Raw genomic sequence first — 21,355 nt, forward strand, 5'->3', positions numbered from 1 at the left:
CAAGAACATAGTCTTCCATTCAAAATTTTCAGACAAATAAATACTTCTTCCATCCAGTGACCTCAGCTTGAGGTTTCATTGCATTATAAATATACATGTCTAACATGCATAACAAAAAGAAACACAATGGTGAAGTGAATTATCTGGATCAGAACACACTCTCGGCTCTGATAATAAGCACTCACAGAGAACATGAGCTCATTGAGGAATGTTAAAAAACCTAGGATGACAGACTGAAAAAAGCAGGTACATGAACAGAGACAACAAAGCTGGCAAAAAGATTGTTGTTGCAAATGGAAAGTAAACATTTATTTTATGTTTTTATGAGAAATTTCTAGATGTGTGTGGTTTTGTTTTGATTTTAAAAATACTACATTTTTACATAAAGCTATATAGCGCTCATTGATGTTTTAAAATTTTCTGTGCAAATTTTAATTTTAAAATGAAAAAAGCAAAGATCAGTGTCTTTCTCCTTTCCTTCCCTTCCTGAATCATCCTTGTTTCATCTAAGAAATCACTGATGTGTCTTTGCTAGACGTCTTAAAGGTACAAAACAAAGAATCTAGATTTTCTCTGTGTGTGTTAAGTAAACTAAAAGGAATCCAGTGTAATATGGGGAGCCAGACACAGAAGGTGAAAATAGCACAGTATGGATTTCCATCCTATCTTCAGCTCTGCCTTCTGTATTTCCTAGTTGTTTGGCATACTCTGCTTGTGAAATGACTGTGCAAGGCTGTGCAATTCTTCTAATGTTGCATGTTGTCTCCAGGAGAGAAATTAGGAGTTTCTCATGCTGTGCTTATGCACAGATCTCCCAAAATAATTTAAAATATTCACTTGTACGTAACAGCTAACATATGAGAAGGCTATTTCTGATTTCCACATAATAAACAGGCTAAATCATTTCCTTAGTTTTGTTGATATATCCAACCAAGTCAGGGTTTTCTAGTGTTCTGTTTTTTTGGTTTTTTTTGTAGTTTTCTTTTGTTCTCTTTGTCCCCTCATCTCCATAAATGAACTGCTCTTTGTGTTGCTTTGATCCAGCAGAAAAGAAAGGCATTATAAAACAAGTCCATTAATAACATTTGTAATATTTATCAAGTTACTCATCAGATTAGAGTGGCCTTCCAAGGTGTTAAAACAATGGTGTAATGAATGCCAACAGGGAGGTGAGCCACCAACAAAATTAAAAAGATATCTAAAGCAACACAACAAACACATTCTGCAGCTCCTTGCCTAAGAACATACCTATGGTTTCCTTGCACACACACTGTTCACACAGAAATTATGCAACCAGTTGTGGAGGGGGATACTTCATTTCTAGATTATTTTAGCCCTGATTCTTTTGCAGTTCCCTGCACTTCAGTCCACTACAGCTTGTGGTAGAGTTACACAGGTACAAATCAGGCCAGTATTCAGCTCTTTAGTTCAGTAGTTATTTACTGAAAGGTAAAAAGGGACATTTTTTTATTACAACTTCTCAGCAAGCATCTTGCCACAAGTAGAAAACCATTATTATGTTTAAGCAGTGGTATCAAAGAACCCAGCATGTTTAGAAGCTGTCATGGGGCACTGCCTAATCTGAGAACACCACTGTCCTCTAAATTGAGCAAAGAATTGACACTATTAATGTTAGAAGTCAGTATCTTTGTCTGATCATCAAAGTTTACATTTCAGGGTACTTGAGAAGGTACATCTCTCCTCACGCAGAGGAAATAAGGAGGAGCTTGGTTGCAAGTAATTATTGCTGTGCAAAAAAACCAGCACCTGGAGCAATTGGCTTCCCTGGGAGTTGGACCCATGCCTGCTGGCTGACTGGCTGAATCATAGGACTTGTATCATAGGACTTGTCAGCATGACTTCACAGTCTGTAATCTGGATAAAACACAGGAAACCACCTGTGGCTACATGAAGGAGAGGCATTCTATTACTGCAGGATTTGCTATCTGTTCCTGAATCTAACAGCCTGTTTCCTAACTGTGCACTGCTTTGAATTAGTTTTATTGTACTTGTCAGTGTGAGGAGTAGCAAGAGTGAAGTTATGTCAGGCTAGGAAATATAGGGTGTATTGCAGTCTTCAGTATGTATTATGTCCTTTTCCTCAGAATATTCAGAGCCTAACAAAGTCTCAGCATTTTAAAAGACCATTGCTCGCTTCATCATGATGCTGGATTTGCTTGAATGCTGATAACACAAAAAAGTGTTGGCAAATTTTAGCTGCAACCTGTTCACTCCCTTTGTGCATGGAATTGGAAGGAAAACCCCCAAGTTTATGTATCACTGTGTCAACTGAGAAGCAACACAACATCCCCAGAGAATGGTAACCATGAATGCTGTTGCTGTGCAATGAAAATGATGGGATGCTGGGAATAGAGCTGACAAACCACTATGAAATCGACTGTAAGAGGATGGCTATAAACCACCAAAGGACTAGCAGAGGTGCAGTATGCACAACATCCATTGTCTGAGTGGCACATGTAGATGACAAAATATCCTTCCATAGCATTCCACAAGATGTTGTATGATACAGGTAAGTCCATTGGACCTGATGGGATGCACTCTACAAATACCAAGGGAGCCGTCTGGTGTCACTGCAAACCTGATTCAATTATATTTAAAAGGTTATTTTGCCAAGGTTTCTGCACAATGTAAGAAAACACGTCATCTTAATCTTTATGAATAGCAAGAAAGAGGATTCAGGGAACTGGACTTTATCAGTCTCACCTTGACTTTGGGGCATGTGATGGAGAAAATAACCTTGAAAATAGTATCCAGTTATTTTAAGATGAGGTCTGGGAGTAGTCAGCACAAATTCACAACAAAGGAAATAATTTCTAACAAACCTGATAGCTTTCTGTGAAGAGCATCTCACTGGATGAGGGGAAATCAATGGACAGGGTCCCAGACAACCAGACCTAGGTGGTCTGCCTCAGCAGTGGGGCACTGGACAAGATGTACTCCGAAGGCTCATTCCAGCCTCAGCCATTCTGTGATTGCATAAAATGTGGCATTGCTAAGGACTACAGTCTACACATGTGCTTGACACATACACCAAACAAGCAATTAAAAATGCATGATAGTAGATAATACAATGTTTTAGGAGCATCTATAAACTGAAGCTCTATTTTCTATTCTGTGGCCCAAGCAGCTGGAGAAGTGAATCTCTGCATACACCATTTAATTACTAGCACAGAGAATGGCACTTTCTGTTTGCTGTAAGTAAAGGTATATGAGCAACAGATTTTGAACTAAGTCTGTGATAAACAGAAAGTGCTTTAGAGTCCTGAGCTGCTGAAGTAAGTGAATCCTAGGGCATTCAATATTAATGCTGGCTATTCAAAAAACAACCTAAAGGAGAGGCAAATCCTGAAAAGAAAACCAGAAATCCCAACCAAGAAGCTGTGCTTCTATCTCTAGCTTTTATTCCATTTGATGTCCTTTTATTTATTCTTCTCATTCTTAAGAAATAATGGCAGCAGAGAGTGACTTGGAAAAAACATATGGAGAAATCTGTGAACAACTGAAATCAGGCCAGCTGTGATCAAATACATTGCACTTTTTTGGCTGCTATCTGTGCAATGGCTTTTTTCCACAACTCAGAAAACAGGAAATCTCTGCACCAACTAATTGGAGGTTACCAATTCTGTGGGGTAACAAATCACATAGGCTTATTAAAAACAAGAACTCACAGCCATGTATCACATGTATACATGAACACAGAATATGTTTAGGTTATTTATAACAAAGTGTCTTGAATGGGCCTGCTTTCCAACAATCACGTGAGCCTATTTTTCACCTTCAAGAACCCTGCTCCACAGCACTACCCCTCTGCTAACAGTCCTGATATCCCACCAGAGAGACCTATTTTGAGAGTGTTGTACATACTTACACATAAAAACTCAGAGAAGTAAGAGGCCAATTAAAATGCTATAGGTGCAATGCTGGGAATATGGCAATCATATTTCAAGTATCTATTTGCTGTTGTTTTTATGACTGCATTTTAACACCATTAAGTTTTAATGCACACTGGAATGCTGTGAATGACAAGTGACAAAAATTGCTTTGAAACAGTTCCTTGCTGTGACACTTTAAGGACATTGCATTAACAGTTTATTTCAATAATACAAACTTCTGAGAGACTGGAAATTAAGTGCTCCAAATGAGCTTTAAATATAGCAGAAGAAGTTTTGGTTTTAATGGACAAAGCCTGTTCCCACTAAATGTACTCTTGTACTGCCAAGAGGGCTTTGAAATAAAATAAAGTGGCAAGTTTGAGGCTATTAGTGTCAGAGTCAGACAAGCCAAGTAATTGTAAATTAAGGTGATCTCAGTATTAAAGACATCTCTTTGCATGAACTCTTATGTTCCACTTCACTCTGGAAACTAAAGTTATTCCCTTGAGAAGATACCTGGCTTCTAAGGCATTTGCTGAAGCATGAGAAATATTATAGATGACTGCTTGAATAATTTCCAGATAAGAAAGTAGCTTTAGTTAAAATCTGATCTTCATTAATGCTCAAAGTGCAGGAAAAGAAAATTAAATTCAAAGAAACTTATAAAAGTTTCTTGTAAAATAACATTACTCCTAAGCAAAATCTTAGGCTACCAACTACAGATTAGTCAAGTCTATAATGCTAGACTAAATCATAACAAGAACTGGTTTTTGTAGGATTTCCTTCTTTGGTAAAAGCCAGAAGGCATCACTTTTCATTATGAGGTAAGCATAGTTTGCCAACAAACATTTTCATTTAAATGGAAAAGGAAGACACAAAAAATGAACAGCAAACAGGGAAAAAAAAGCTTTTCCCTTTGAACGTCTGTGACAAATCAGGACAAGTCAATGAAATGACAGTCTCCATCTCTGAATTGTCTCTCTGTCCAAGTGGCTCCAATGAACAACCTGATCATAGCCCTCATGTAGTGTCATATCTGGCATTCCTTCTGGGTGCTCTGGATGCCTTAGGGCCTGGCAAATGCCACCGGAGCCTGGACAATTGAATAAAACTTCTGGTGTAGCCCAGTGAGATACTGGGTTTTGAGGCCCTGGTGATGGTACCGACCAGACCTCCACTGCCTACAGGGGAGTTTAAAGAGCTGCCCATGCCAGCCCTGACACACAGACACACCATACTGTCTGTACTGACTCTGTCTCAAACTTACCTCCTCTCAAAGGCAGAAAAAGCATCCATGAGCTGTCAGTACAGTGAAGAGCATGGAGAAATGTAGTATCTTTGGTTATGTACTGAGAGCACTCAGATAATTGGAGCTCCAAAATCTTCTTGCCTTTACCTGCTGCACTTGAGTCTTCAGAAAGATAAAATACAGTGTCAGAGGCATCTGATGACTTGTATTTTAATTCCTGATGAGTTGCATTTTAACTGCTTAACAAAAATGGTATTTACTAAGCAGAAAATTATTTCTACCTGTAATTACTGTAACTTTTGTTTCAAAATTGCTACAATATGAAGTTATAAAAATGTATTTTTAAGGACATGCTAGTGTTTCCACACAAAAAAAAAAACAGGCAATAACACATAAATGGTTTTATTCTTAAAAAAAGTGAACAATATAAAATATTGTAACATTCTTTCTGTTTAAATACTGGTAACAGATTATGCATTTCCTCAAATAAAGTGCTGTTTTTTACAAATAGGTATTTTGTTTTTACTTTTATTGCTGTTCTAATATTCTCATAATAATGAATAGATAAAGTATATTTTGGTTACTGAAGAATGCAGCATTACTTCTCCTTTATATTACTCCCCATTAAATCATTACAGTTTCAATCTGGACTCCTTTATCTGTATCCAATCAATAGAGGCATACTCAGTTTATGTATTTCCCCATGTAGAAGGTGTCACAATTTGTGGTAGCCCTCTTGCCTTCTTCTGTGCTTTTGTTGATCTTGACTGTGCCCATGTAGGTCTCCCATGGATTCTTCATCTATGGGTAAGAGTGGAATGGAACATTCATCTTCTTGCATGTTCATCCATTCTTCCTGCTCTTCTGACTTTGCTCTTCTTAAATCCAGACCACTGATGCCTTGAACAATTCAACACTTGCGTTGAACTATAGAAGGAATCTCTTTATTATTTTCTTTGACTTTCTGTGGGTTCTGTATTTTAAGCATGTTACTGCAGAAAATCGTATGTCAGTGTAGTCAGGACTAACTTTTCAAATTTTCGTTTGTAGGGATTTACTTAGTCAGATGCCAAACTTCACCATAAAAAAAAAAAAAAGCAACAACTTTTGTTCCAGTAGCTACCTTTTAGAAGAAACAGCTTCTTGTGGTTTTAAAGCACAGCCAGGAGCTGTAAGAGGGGGGGGAAAAAGAAAAGTCTGAAAAACTGCAACCTGCAAGACTCACAGCTGTAAACAAGAGAGTAATTCCACAACTACTGGAAACAGGCCCACATTTTCCAATGTACTTGTTATACCCGTATCTAACAGTTTGATCCTGTAATTAATTTTACTCATTTTAAGCTGTCTCCTGTAAGGAGAAGGTATAAAAAGTCAAACTCATGTGTAAAAAGGTCACCTACTGCCACTAAGTTTCAAGTATCCCTCTTTTCTCAGTGTGCACCTTTCCAGTGATTACCTGAATCCTGTATGATTTTTATATGCAAGTCTGTATTGATTTTGCTCCTATTTTTACTTCCGTCTCTTCCATCCCTTACTCTCTCCTCTGGATAATTTCCACTTGATAGTTTTGAGTCTGAATCCACAAATAAATACACAAACAGCTCCGTATCTGCAGAACCGTAAATATCTATCAATAGATATTACACAATATAATATGTAAAGAGAAACTGGAAGACCAGAATTTCCACTAACTATAGACTGAAAGGCATCCTATTCTTTTTTTATCATAGGCATGGCTACTACTCTTCATTTAATCTTCTGTCTGGAGAATATTCAGTTTATTCTTTTGATATCTATGTCCTGCCTTTGTTCATTGCCCCTACCAGATGTCTGGATTTTCTCTTTTCTTCCCACCTATCAGGAGTGTTGTCTAGATGGGGGAAAGCAGCTGGATGCCTCTACCTAGTGACAAAGCTCATCTTTTTCTTTCAAACATTTGAATAAATTTGGCATTAGAAGGCAAGCTAAGTTAACTGGCTTTACGTCCAATCAATCTTAAAGGGTTTTTCCATAACGAGTTAAAGAAATGTCTCAGCAGAAAAAGATTGTATCCTTGTGAGTTATAAACCTTGGATAATTTCTTGCATTTTTCATGTCATTTTGGTAGAAATGGCAAATTCTGTTGCAAGCTATAAACGGGCAAAGGAACTTCAATGAAGTGTTTCCATTTTTATCAGAGGATTTAACATGCAATACTTGCTTACACATCTATTATAACTAGCATGTAGAATTTTATGTCTACTTTATGTCTACTCTTCTGCAGGAAGTTATTTCAGCTGCTTTTCTCCCCCCACATTTTTTTTTAATAAGAATCCACATTACTTTTTTTCAGCTTTCCATTTCTGATTTGGCAAGTTTGTCTTGAAATGCAACTCTGTCTTCTTTGGTGTAATTTGTTTCAATTAACCTGTAGACCACTGCCAGATCTGTTTAACCTCCTGAATGCACTCAGTTAATGGAAACATGTATCTTGACACAGCCCCACAAAATAAACTAAACTATTAGTCGTGGCAATTAGCTATTCAGAAAGTCCAATTTTCTTTTTTACCACAATCATATTAGCAAAATGTCACCTTAAAGCACAAACAGTAACTTTTCCTGGGATAATACTATTTGTTAAATCCCATTCTCTCAGAAAGCCGGACTTCATGCTGTCACTTGCTGTTTCTCTGAAGTTGGAATCCAGACAAAGGAGGAGAATTTTATTCCTCAGAGCAGTCATTTGCCTCATGCCTCGCATGGGCTGGTCATCTGCTCTAAATGGTGAAGCAGCACAGTAGTTCTACGTTTGCTGGACACATTCACTGGGCTATAAAGAAACAGTATCTTCCTAGTAGTTTCTCTTATCAAGGACAAGGTGCATTGTCAATCTTCCAAGACCTAATAATAGCCAAACTACCACACTGTCAAAACCTGCTAAAATGTCCACTCTTGGAATGAATAATTTTATCAGAATTTTCTAAACATTACCAATTAATTTCCATTAAAAAAAGAGATGGAGGCAACATTTCCCATGGAAGTACTGTTTGCCTCTTCAGAATTCCCGGCACCTCCAAACCTAATGGCTTACAGGTTCAGTAACCTCTGAATCATTTGCACTGGTCTGCCTTATGCAGGTCAGGCAAGGACAGGAGCATGGAATTCACACAGATTAACCTGGTGTCCCTGGCATGGGGTGGGGAGGAAGGATTCTATTTCAGAAACCTTCTTTATGTGTGAGTCCAAGATACCTTAACCTGAGGTACTAGCAAAAAAGAGCAGGAAACAAATACACAAAGCAAGTGACAGCAAATTTCTAAGGCAGATGTCCTAGAGAAGCAGAAGGATTAAGCAGCTGAACTGCTGTGTACAGAGCACAGGTTGTTGTTTAAATTGTCACATAACTGAGATGTGGCAACAGTGATGCAAATCTTTTTAATGGTTCAGCAGGAAATGTAGGGTAACAGAGACCAGTGAGATAGACAGTAATACCAACCAGATTAGTAAAAACTCTAACAATCTGAAATTTTGAAAAACAATCAAGAGATTTTAGAAGAAGTCTTGCCTCGCCAACCTACTAGAATTCCTTGAAGGTGCCAACAGTCTTGTAGACAAAAGAGATCCATTTGATGCTTGGATTTTGACAAGGCACTTCACAAGGTCCAAGGTTAACCCTTAAGATAATAAGGAACCCACAGGGTAAAAATAAAATTTCTTGTGTGGATAAATAATCTGTTAGGGAGGCAGATGACAGAAGGTTGAAGTTAACAGTGATTTTTTTCTATAGTAGAGAGATTCACCACTAGTATAGGGATCTGCATGAGGATATTCAGGATATGAACAGTATATTCAATATATGATTTTGAAAGGACATATAGAGTGAAGGGACAAGTCTTCCTAAGTTATCCATGTAAACAAAAATAAAGGTAAACAGAAGACTGGTAAAAAGACTTCATGTAACACCTGTGCCTAAAGAGTAAGATAGCAACAATATTTATTTGAAGATAAATATGAAGTAATATGAAGTAAGGCAAATGGAAAAGAAGATGTGCTTTTTTATCAAACTAGAGGTTGTGAGCTCAAACTCAACAGATCAGCTGGGTTGGAAGAGGTAATTCAAACTAATACCAATTCAGTCTTCAATTACAGCCAACACAGTAAAGCACCAGAAATAACTAAGAAAGGGCAAGAGAAAGGAAAGCAGAGAACACAACTGGACAACAAATATCACTCTGTCATGTAAAACCATTACATGCCTACATATTGAACACTGTATGCTAGGCTGGTATCTCCCAAGTCTGAAAAGAAAATAGCAAAAAAGGAAAATAGGTCAGAGAGACTATGGTATAGGGAATGACAAAGCAGCCTATAGGCCTTCCCCTTGGAAAAAAACATGAATAAAGAAGAATATCACAGTGATATTTAAAATCATCAGTGGCATGGAGCAGTGAAGAAGAGACAACTGCTCACTGAATCTTCTGATGCAGTACGATGAAAAAAGAAAAGTCAGGACATGCTAAGTTCACAGCAAATGAAAGCAATCAGCTCTTCACATCAGTGTCAGATGAGACTGATGAAAAAGATCAACACAATGGTATGGACCTTGGATCTGACTTGGTACAGCTGCTCTTATGCTGTAAAATATTACACATTCCTGGAAATTCAAGTTCCAGAGAATGCATAAGGATTCCACTGCTACTTTTTACAATAAAAAGCAGTTTACCTGGTGCAGAAACTCCTTTTAGCTACATGTTCTCTTCCTCTTCTCTGTTAGTGCTTCTGTTTCTCTTTCACAGCCAAATCTATATTATGGAGCTCTCACACACAAAAACCCAAAAGCCAGATCTCTGATGATGGCAACCTTCTTGCAGCGCCTTGTCAAAAGCTCAACAGGAGTAACTGTTGGCTCCATTCTCACAAAAGGATGTTCTCTCCAACTCTGAGCCACCATTCTTGTCCTTTGATGTCTTCAAGACACTTCAGGTCAGCAAGTTGCTTGGAGATACATTACAGCTCTATGCTTCTTTGGTTCTTGAGTAATTCCAGTTCTTTGCACCACATAATCAAATCCCGAACAGCTTCTGCTCACCTAGTAATACCTACAGAAGAGGCTCTTCAGCGCCGGGATGTTACCAAGGGACATCCAGAAGTTCCCACACATGCTGACTATGCTGAGAATGGAAAGTTGCACATGCATACGGAACACCTGATAGTGGCTTTCAGCCAAGCACACTACACAAAATACTGGAAGTAGCCCACATTCACTAACTATCCCAGCAATTCCCAGTTTACCCCAAGACATCAGTAGGTCAAAAGTTAGCATCTGCTTTCACATACCTACTGAAATGCAGCTGACTGAGATTGGAACAACTGGGACTAGATCATTACTAAGTTTTCCTAAAGCATACAATACCTGAATGATTTAACATAGCCCCTAAACAAATGAAATTATTTTGTGAGTGGATGAAAGCAGCAAAATAAACAACTGAAGAAGAAGCACTTTTAACATGGTGAACTTCTCAAGGCTATTCAATGGCTTTTGTTGTTTCTATTAAAACATGGATACAGAAGTACACAAGGGAATAGGCTATGCCTGATGCTTTAATCTGGAGTAAAAGATGAGTATCTGCCTTTGTTTCAGGTGGCTGGCAGGACAGAGATTTGCAGTTTTTATATCTGAGAGTATAGGAAATGTATTCAATTATTACAGGTCAGCAACACCGTCCTGTATGTTTTGGTTACCGACAGTATATTTTAAAACGCAGTTTCTCCAGCTTGGCTAACAGATAACACTGGTGCTTGGAATGCATGTATTACAAAGTGAAGGAAGCAACTATAGATAATCATATAAAAATACTACCTATGCAAAATAACTAAATGCATACATACATAAATATGTAATTAACACAAACCATTATGCTAAAGTCTTGAATATATTTATTCTACCTGATCATACTAAATTGTCTCCTATAAAGAGTATGCAAAAATTAATTACATATCACCATACAGGAACACCACCCACAGATGCTACATATATACATACAGACACTATAGACAGTATACAGCATACTCTGGTTTGCTATACTCACATCCATTTTCTGTGTTTAGTAATGCACAACAAAAATCTTATCCTTGTTTCAGATAGTAATGAAGGGTGTATAAACATCTTCAGATACCTCTACTTTTTATGTTGAAACCTTCCCTACAGTCTCAGCAAGAGACACACATCATCAGCCAGGAAAGTAGATAACTGGCTTGTCTGCCACATTTTGTCTTCCAGACAGTATTAAATAAAACATCCACACATTTGGACATTAAGAATACTTCTTTCACAGAAAGAGTGATTAGACATTGGAATGGGCTGCCCATGGAGATGATGGAGTCACCATCCCTGGAGGTGTTTAAGGAAAGACTGGGCGTGACATTCAGTGCCATGGTCTGGTTGGCATGGTGGTGTTTGGTCATAGGTTGGACTTTATGATCTCAGAGGCATTTTCAAACCTAACTGATTTTGTGATTCTGTGATTGAACCTGTAATTAATTTTTCAATTAATTTCAGGTGCTACTTACATTGGGAATGACCTGGCGGTCGTGTGTTACTAACACTACTCTCAAAGGAAGAGTGGAAGTTGTGTATAGTTTCTTGTAAAATCTGTCTCTCTCGACCCTGTAAAAGAACAATAAAATAAAATGAGGCATATCTTAGTATGGAATATCATCCACCTCCCCTCCACCTCATCACTACTATTGATCTTGACTTAGGAAAATTGTCTTTGTGTTTTGTTTATCTGAACTTCCACTACAAGAGAGTGAATGGACCTCAAATCTAAAAAAGATGCTGAGAAGCATCAGCAAGCCTAATCAAATACATGTTCCAGTAAAAAATAACTCTGGCAAGAGCACTGCTCACTGCACACCATTCCTAGCAAATTTGTTTATGTCAACATAAAATTCAAAGGCAATAAAAGTGTAAGAAATGAGAGAAGCACTGTTCACCTAATCACAGAGGAATCAAGACCTGTTATTTTAACCAAAAGACACCTTTCCTCTCATACTGCATTCTCTAGTTGCACTGTTGCAGCCAGATGATTCTATTTTTGCTGAAATCAGTATTCAGAAAGGGCAATATTGCTCACATTTAAAAGTAACTTGTTCACTGGACTAGCAAGAGTTATTGAAAGAGAACATGAAGTGCCACAGAGGAAGGCTTTTCACTAATCAAATACACAAAACACTTTGTTTGGAAAAAATTAATTCAGCTTGTCTAACATCCAGAAATGCATTTCAAAATGTATGTTGAATTAATTATATAAAAAACTGTGTAATAATTTATTAAGTACAGGACTTAAAAACGTACCTTTCCTGCATTCAGTTCAGAAATAGCTGCCAAAATTTGCTGCCTTGATCCATCTGTTTTAATACCCAGCTCTTTCAGATCACCATCAGTAAGTGTGAGGAAAGCTTCCATATCCACCTGCATATTAAAAAAATAGAATAAATAAAAGAAAAAAAGGTAAGACAAATTTACCTATGCAAAGATTCATTACTACAGGTTAAAAGTGGTTTGCTGGGATTTTTTAATTGTGTAGACGTAATGTAAATATTGTGCAAAAAGAATTTTAATGAATTACCAGCACCAAATGATACACACTTTACCACTGTTTTGTAAGGCTTCTAATCTGCTGTTAATTATTCAAGTAATCATGATAGCACATCTAAAATATTAATGGATTTTTTTTTTACCATCAAGTTCTATTAATACAGAATATATAGTCTCCACAGAAATTCCTCCACCTACAGTAGAAGCTACTTGAATAAACCTAAGGTTTCTCTCTTTTCTTCACCCTTTTCCCCCTAAATATTCTTGGAATTTCAGAATATTGTGTTTACTTTTCCAGTGTCTCCTGAGAAAAAACTAGGTTTTGTTCATATATCAGTTTTTATTATAACAACATATCCATAAGGCTGTGATAAAAACAAATATCTGAAACTTTTCATATTGATATAACCTTCACACACTAGGCATATTAATTTCTACGCAATGCTCCCTTGCCTATCATGCAGGGGAGCAATAATAACCCTGTATATTGTGATGCAGCTAAATTGTCAGGGCTTGTGCTGAATTTTAAACTCTGTAGCAATGTCAGTTTAGTGCATGTCCATTCGCTACCCTTTTCTTTGACCAAATAAACACACAGTATTTGCTCACATCTGATCCTGCCTTCAACATCATAATGAATTAATTTTACTTACTTTCAGCAACATTTCCTTTCATTGCATCCTTCAGCAAGTCAATGTCACAGCTCTCATCTAACACAGTGCCTACACTCCCCAATTTAATTCTCCTATTGCTTATGCAGAGCAGATAAAGAAGATAAAGCAGCCGTCTCACACCCCGCTGTTCTCCTTCTGAAAATGAGGTTCCAACTGTGATTCCAGGGATGATACAGTATGTCCTATGAACTGTTTAGCCACATCAGATACAGACATATATAGAAAAAGCAGAGTGTAACAATAGAGAGAAAAAAAACAACCCCTATGTATACAAAAGTTGTAGGTTAAATGTAAAAACTTCCACTAATGCAGTATTCTGGAGAATATCACACATATCATTTGGTCCATGTTTCTAGGTTCTCTCTGCAACCAGGAAGCATTGTAGAACTTGATTCTGGATCACAAATCTGATACAACATGTTATACCCTACCTTCATTAAAACAGAAAAAAAAAAAAAGATCTCATACCTCCTGTTCCTCAAATATAGGTTGATATTTCTCAAGTGACAATTTTTTAAGGATGCCAGTCAGCTCATCTAGAATCACAGAAAAAAAAAAAGAAAAAAGAAAGAAATCAACCCCAACAGATTACAAAAGACTGTAATGATCTCAGCATTAAAAACTGAAAATATATATTAAAGTCTATATTTCCCATAATCATTTATGGTAAGAAAAAGCCAATCCCATTTATTCTTCATCAGAAATTGAAATACTGGCTTACCCTGTTCTCACCTACTTAATTGCATCTAGTCTTACCTTGCTAGGATCAACACCGTTGTATTGCCCTTTCTATCTCATTAAAAGGATCTTACAAAACCAAACCAGTAAGGACAACTAAGGCACTTCAGTGGCCTAAAATGCAGGTGCTTGCCCACTTGCCCCCAAATGGCTGATCCAGATTGTGCAGGTTAGACAGCAAAACTCCTCAAGCAGGCAAGGAACTGAAAGGCATATTTCTATGTCATCATCCAGGAAGGCAAAGTGTAGAGCAAGCAACCACACACCTGCTCATTCAAAACACTGACAGAACACAGGTCTTTCTGTACCCTCTTCTCCTTAGTGTCCAACATCCAGGCATCTTGAACACAGATGGCTGAAGTCCAGCTAAGACAAAAACTGGACAGATTTTAAGTTTCACATGCTCACCTTTCAAGGCTAAGAGCATTGAATATTGTCTTTCCTCTCAATGTCAAAGGAAATTAAATGTTGCAGGACCTGACAGTGACTCTTCCTACACATTTAAAATGTGATTAGCTAAAAAGCGTAAGTGTAACCTGACATTCCCTCTTAATTACACACTACCTTTCTCAGCTTAAGTTTTCTTTTTATTACTTTGCTGCCATGAGTAATTAACTGCTTTTTCCCCTTAAGTACCTAAGTGGCCATTTAAACTAAGAAGTCAGAGTCAAGATGAAGAACATGAATTATTACATTATAAAACAAAACTATATTTAATATTCTGCATATAAACTCACTTCCATTTTAAAGACACTACTAGTCCATTACCAAATATACTTTGTTTTCATTTATTTCACTTCTTTGTCTTTTGACTTTCCCATTTCTTTCATCATCACTAGAAACATGAAAGAGAATCTCATACTCTAAGCTTCTCAAAAGACATCAGGTACCTTGAGATAAACACAAGTACACTTCTGTGTACTATTTTGGAAGACTACTTCTTTACATTGGAGAGTCCACAGACTGTCTGAAGAATCTCTGAAGAGAAAAATTCTAGCTGAGACTTATTTTCTGCTAGGGTTTTGTCAGTTTTTTTTTTAACCTTAAGTTCAACTAACTTGGTATGCCTAACATGATTTGCAGAAGTTGACATGGTCTCAGACTAAAAGCTTTAGTACCCTGATATGAATCCATGAGAAAAGGCAACCAGTTTTAAAAATGTATCATGGGAATTTCTCCACACTGTTTGATGAAAAGTATCTTAGAGAAAGAAAACAGAATTTGCATTTGAAGACTTTTAGATATACTATTAACATCTTTTTCTTATAGGTTGTTAGTTACCCTTCTAATTTTTCATCATGCTGGTGTGCTTAGAACTGTAGGCCAAGATATGGGAAGAAACTTTCAGGGCATCTGAGCTCAGTCTTATTGTCATAAACAACTATAACACCCAACACCTTTCACACACAGAGAACGTTTTCAGGTGTAAGCCCTTCATGTTTTCTCTTCCTCTACCCCTCTTCCAACTCCTGCATTATTACACCAAGGCTGAACAAAACCTGAAGCCTCTCAGTTTTACAAGTCTTGCTTAACATGCTTGTCCTTTGCTTTACCACTTTCATTTGCTCTTCACTTACTTTGTCTCCTTACCTCCATCCCTGGAGCAAGCTCAGGTTCTTGGAGCTCTTACTGCTTTTGCCATGCTAATCCTACTTAGCACCTCATTTTATACTATTCTATAGTAGTAAAGTAAATTACCTTTCTCCAAGCTTTCAGAGCCTTCTTTTACTCTCATATGGTTTCCTCTTTCATGATTCTCTACATCACTGGCTCTCAGAAGAGGCCCAAGCTGTTGATGGTCCACCAAGTGGTTGCCTAAAAAGAAACAAAGAACACCTTTGAACCTGCTGCCTATTGTTCCTTCACAGCAGCAGTCAATCCAAATCAATTTTCTTACTCATTTAAGTTCACTTGAAAGAAAAGTTAACACTGCAGATGTTCTGTACTTACTCTTCTGACTACAGCTCAGCATATCAGCATTTGTACTGCTGCTGTGAATCAAACCTCAGTAAGAGAAGCCCCTGAATTAAAGGAGCACTTACCTACAGAAGCTTACAAACACAAAGAACCCAGAGCTACTTGGGCTTCTGACAAACAACCTGTTCTCTGCTACAAGGACATTCATTCACAGTATCCTGGCATTAGTGCACGGTCACAAAACTGAGCTTCACTGGCTGAGATGAGGACAGCTGATGGCTTGGAGAATTCATCTCGTTATCCAGCAGTGGATAACAGATTTATGCAATGGATATGCAGTGGATTTATGCATCTCTAAATTGGCAACTCTTATATTATCAAGACATCATTATAAAATGGCACTGAATGTGAAAGGATTTGCTCCAGCAGCCACTAGAGTAGGTTACAACTAAAGCCACAAGAAGAGGACAGAAAGAGGGTCAAGTATCACCTGTCATCAGTGTCAAATGGAATTACAGTGTTAATGGACAAAGATGGTATACATGAAAATAAACCAAAATCAATAGAGACAATTTCAGGAAAAACAAAATTAGTACAAATTGTCTCAATTAAGTTCTGAGTCATGTTATTTTCTTCTGGGTTTTTTGAGATATTTACAAGAGAAAAAAAAAGTTATTGATGTCCTGTTTCCAAGGCAGTAAAATGACTTTTAAAAAGCTGTAATTTAGACCTGAAAGCCTAATTTAAAAAGTATTAATCTTACTGGAAAAATCATTATCATTCTTTCTTATGACTTTAAGTTAAAAAGAGGTTGTAATAAGGTTATTTTCGCAATTTAGAAAAATAAATGCACTACAGCTCTTAATCAACTTCATGTAGCTATGACTTGCTATGGATAAAAAAATGTAGTGATGTGCTTCCCTGCATTTACTAAGGAAAACTAAAAAAAATCTAGAGTGAAAAAAGTGCATTTTGTACCCTCAGCAAAGGGTGAAAAACAGGACTTGAGCCATGAAGGGAGGAAATGTGGCCACATAAGAGTGGCCTACCTACATATTCTATGCTAGCTTTGAGGTGAAACCAGTCTCTCTGTAAATGGAAAGAATCACAGATTTTGGGAGAGAAAAAGGCAAGTAGTGCAGGAATGCCAATCTCACTGTAAGAAACACCAAAATACATTTTCTAGAAAGAAAAGAGACCTCACTCTCATGCAGATACACACTAGCCCAGTATAGTTATAGCTTTAAACATGCAGTATTCTTGATGAATGAATCTCCTGTAATTACAATGAGCTACTCACCATCCTCTGTAATAGTACCACTGCTGGAGCCATTGCTCTTGGCATGTCTGTGAGAAGAAGAGACAGAAGACTCTGAATTTTGAACCTTAGGAGATGGGGAAGGTGATGGAGAGGGTGTGAGAGTTGGTGATGTGCTTTTAGATGTAGATGAAGTCCCAGATGGAGGTCTTTTGTTCATCTCCAGTTTTTGCTACAGTTAATGATACAATAATTTCAGTTAAAAAATAATTTAAAAAATGTTTACCTATACATGATGCTTCAATATTACTTAAGTTGCATATAATTCCTGAGAGCATATAGTCACAATCAGAAGTTTCTGCTTTATCTATACTGAAATAACTGGAGCAACAGTGACGTTATCCAAGATGAAAGTCTCTCTCCTCAAAATTATCAAGAAAAGTACATTTACTAAGGCTGTAGTTTTGTAAGAAGAAAGTTATTTCTTCTAAAACAATACTGCCCATAAGCACTACAATTATTCTTTTTCTAAAAAGCATATCGTGGTTTAAGTACAGGTGGCACCTATGCACCATAGAGACTCTCACTCACATCCCCACCTCCCCTGGAATGGTCACAAGCAGAAGTAAAATGTGAAGTTGAGATATAAAAAGTTTAATAACAAACAAAGTAAATTACTTTGACTTCAAAATAGGGATTTTCACTCAGATTTAAGACTCAATTAAAGATTTTCAAAGCATATGAGATGCTAATTTAAAGTAGCACTTCATGCTGGGTTAACCAGAAACAAGCACAAACCAAGTTTTGGGTACATTAAACCCCTTGCTGCACTGGAATGGAAGTTTCCAGCCAACACTCACATTATTACCTAACAGGAGTCAAGTGATTTATTAAGAATTTTGCAAATATTTAACACATGTGGAAACACAGAAAACAGGAAAATACATTAATTAAATGGGTAAGAAGAACAGAAATATAAATATATCAACAGTCTTTTCCAAAAACAGTCAGTGCACCTCATCTCCTAAATTCTTTGATCTACACATATATTTTGATGTCTGCACTGTATGACCCAAAAATAAGGTAATTTTTTTACTGGATTCCTGAATTCAGAGTTTAAATACCTTTTGTCACTCAGGCTACTGCAACAAACTGATAAAAAGTTGATCTCAGTAACAATGCAACACATGAGAATGGCAGTGGTTCCTGTCTTTTCAATTTTATTTCTGTGCTGTGCCATAAATAGAACTTTTCTAGTTAATGAAAGAGATGCAGATTTAAAAGATAAAACTTATTTGAGTGGTAACATTCTTCTATTACTCTATCCTATGTCAGAATATAATACTTCATTAGCCCTGCACTGAATTGACTAGAAGTAATGTAGCATGATACAAACTTGAGAGTTCCTTGAAGAACATTATGAGCTCATTTCAACATTCTGTCCCAAACTTGCATCTAAATTGTTACTGGCCATTTGTGTTGCAGAATGGTCTTCCCTCCTTAGCACACTGTGCATTTATTTAAATTACACCATCCTGCAAAATGTTAATAATATTTTTCTTTTCCTTTCTTTAAAGTTTGCACCATCTCACCCCTCATGGATACATTTTGCATGATCAGTGTAATATCACTGAATTTTTAGAACATCTATTTCCAAGTTTGGGCAGCATGGTCCTAATGGGAGGACAAAAACCATTCCTCAATGGATATAGACATGAAATTTCCACCATTTGCATTGCTGATTACAATAACACACTGCTAGCTTTTGCAGCCAGTGAGGATCTATATTTGATTGAGCTCTCCCAACAGAAATCTCAAAATATCACCTCAGTTTTGTGATACACGAATATCTATAGTGAGATCCACATAAGGACATGTTTTGTTACTGGTGGATAGAATGAAACTCATCTAGACATCTAAGCAAAGAGCGCTGAAAAAGCTGTCACTTTTGCAAAACAGTGGCATAAATACTGTTTAAAAATCTTTTCAACAGTACAGTGAACAGCCTTTCCAGAAAGGAAAGATGATCATCCAGAAGATGATCTGCTGAATATTGCACTTCACTACTCTTATCCCTTAATGTATCCCACTGTGAGTGGAAACAGTAGTTATATGTCTTAGTGACAGCATCATTGCAACAAAAGGCCATGGGATTTGCAACCCAAAGCTCACAAGCACAGGTATTATCTCTTGGTGGGACAATTAATATGACTGAAGAAATATATGACTTTTGGGGGACACACAAGGAGCTCTTCAGAAATTAATTCCAAGCCAAAAACAAGCTGAGAGGACATGCTGAGAGTTTAATTAAAACATACTAGTCAGACCACCTCTGAAAGAAAAAGAATTTGATAGCTGCTCTGCAAAGACTTCAGTGAGGGAAGAGGATGAAAAAGGGGTTTTGTTTATGGGAAAAAAAGAGATTTTTAACTCAGGGAGCAGTCACACAGGACAGAAAGGGAGAAAAGATTATCATACACCAAAGAATTGGTATGCATCCTCAGACTCTGGTGGTCCAGCTGAGTTAGAAATTTTAGCTCCCAATCTCATCTTTGAATAGCAACCAGTAGTCCCTCCAGAAGAAGAACTGACAGATCAGAGACAAAATGACTATTCATGGAAACTGTTTCAGCATTGGTAGTTGCACCTTTTCTTTTCCTGATTCTTGTTCTCCAGGAATTTCCATGTAATTTCTGAACAACTTTGCAATTTCATTTACCATTTTTATGTACTGATTAAACACAAATATTGTGTACTGTTGCCATACAAGACATCACAGAATGAGACTGTAAAAGTATTAATTTTATACTCTGGTAATTTGTCTTTCCCCAGGGAAAAATTTGAAGAATCTCACTGAAAGATGCAAAGAAAAAAAAATGAGCTGCTTGGAGATTACATAAGGAAAAGTTGGAGAAATTTTACTCTTGCTTACGTATTCGAATACCAGGCATTAGAATATAAACTCCAAATTATGTGTTTTCCTTCTCTTGCTCTCTGAAATGCAATGTTTCCCAATGTAAACAAACCCATCAACTTCTCAACAGCGTGTCACATCTTCTGTTATGATGCTGCTTTCTAATTTGTGTCTTTGCAGATCTCGAAGATTTAAAGTCTTAACTGCCAAAAATGTTGTACAAAGCAGTAAAGAACTTTAAAAGTACGTGCACAAAAATGTGCGGGTCATGAGGATAAAGCTATTCCAAGTAAGTCAGCACAGACAGTATGGCCACAGGAGCAAAACCCAACTTTGGTGATGACCTACCATTTAAAAATAACACCTTGTGGAGCAGACTGGTTACATGCATATTGCTGTGGTCAGCATATCCTGGTACAAATTATGTCACACTGTGCAATCAGGTTGAGCCTTTGAAGAGAAAGTAGCTAGAGAAACTAAGTATACTACTTCAGGGTAAAATCCAGGAACAACTAACACAAAACACTGATCTGGACCATAGAAGGAAATAATGAGAAACTGTAACAGTGCAGATCTACCCTAAGGTCAAGCATTAAATTTACTGTTTTTCAAAAACAGAGTGAAATTAATAATAAAGTAAAATCGTGTTTTATTATTAGGTTTCATCTTCTGTGGAGTTGCACTTTAAAGTAAGCTTTGTAGAGCTGAAAAGCTTCCACTAACATAACAAACGTTCATTCTTTTTTGACTGTGCAATGTTATGCACCAGCCACCCACAACAGATATTACCTATTAGCCAATCTGGAAGTGCAAAATTTTACATTTCCCGTTACCTTTACAACATGCCCATTGCCAACAATCTGAGCACACTGCAAATCTGACACAGTAGATGAAGGACTTGACTGGACCGGACTGTGCTGTTGGCTGGGTTTCTGTTCAGGTAAGCCTGCTGCTTTTCTTCTTTGGGCTGCAATCTGAGACAAAACATTATCTGCACTGCCACCTAGAACAAAAAATAAAATAAACCCAGTAAAGGAAACAATTATTTTGAAATGTTTGTTGTCTCTGAAACATTCACTTTCATTTAAAAACTGACTGGATGAAGCAAGAGACTTGCAGGAGTTCAAATCTCT

The 21,355-nt window shown here is 37.1% G+C and overlaps 1 protein-coding gene across 1 annotated transcript in view; it reads right to left on the reverse strand.

Annotated features, from left to right (window-relative positions):
• Positions 1-5,547: 5,547 nt before the first annotated feature.
• The window catches only part of ANKS6 (ankyrin repeat and sterile alpha motif domain containing 6), a 38,698-nt gene continuing 22,890 nt past the window's right edge, over positions 5,548-21,355 (reverse strand). Inside the window, exons 11-17 of the mRNA XM_062500325.1 lie at positions 21,056-21,225; positions 17,351-17,540; positions 15,832-15,948; positions 13,864-13,931; positions 12,479-12,595; positions 11,692-11,788; positions 5,548-6,311 (exon numbers count right to left, since the gene is read on the reverse strand). Of these exons, the coding sequence (XP_062356309.1) occupies positions 6,262-6,311; positions 11,692-11,788; positions 12,479-12,595; positions 13,864-13,931; positions 15,832-15,948; positions 17,351-17,540; positions 21,056-21,225 (809 nt within the window). The 3' untranslated portion in view covers positions 5,548-6,261. The remainder of the gene's footprint in view (positions 6,312-11,691; positions 11,789-12,478; positions 12,596-13,863; positions 13,932-15,831; positions 15,949-17,350; positions 17,541-21,055; positions 21,226-21,355) is intronic.

This window comes from Cinclus cinclus, chromosome 1 (assembly GCF_963662255.1).
Source record: "Cinclus cinclus chromosome 1, bCinCin1.1, whole genome shotgun sequence".
NCBI classification, from domain to species: Eukaryota; Metazoa; Chordata; class Aves; order Passeriformes; family Cinclidae; genus Cinclus; species Cinclus cinclus.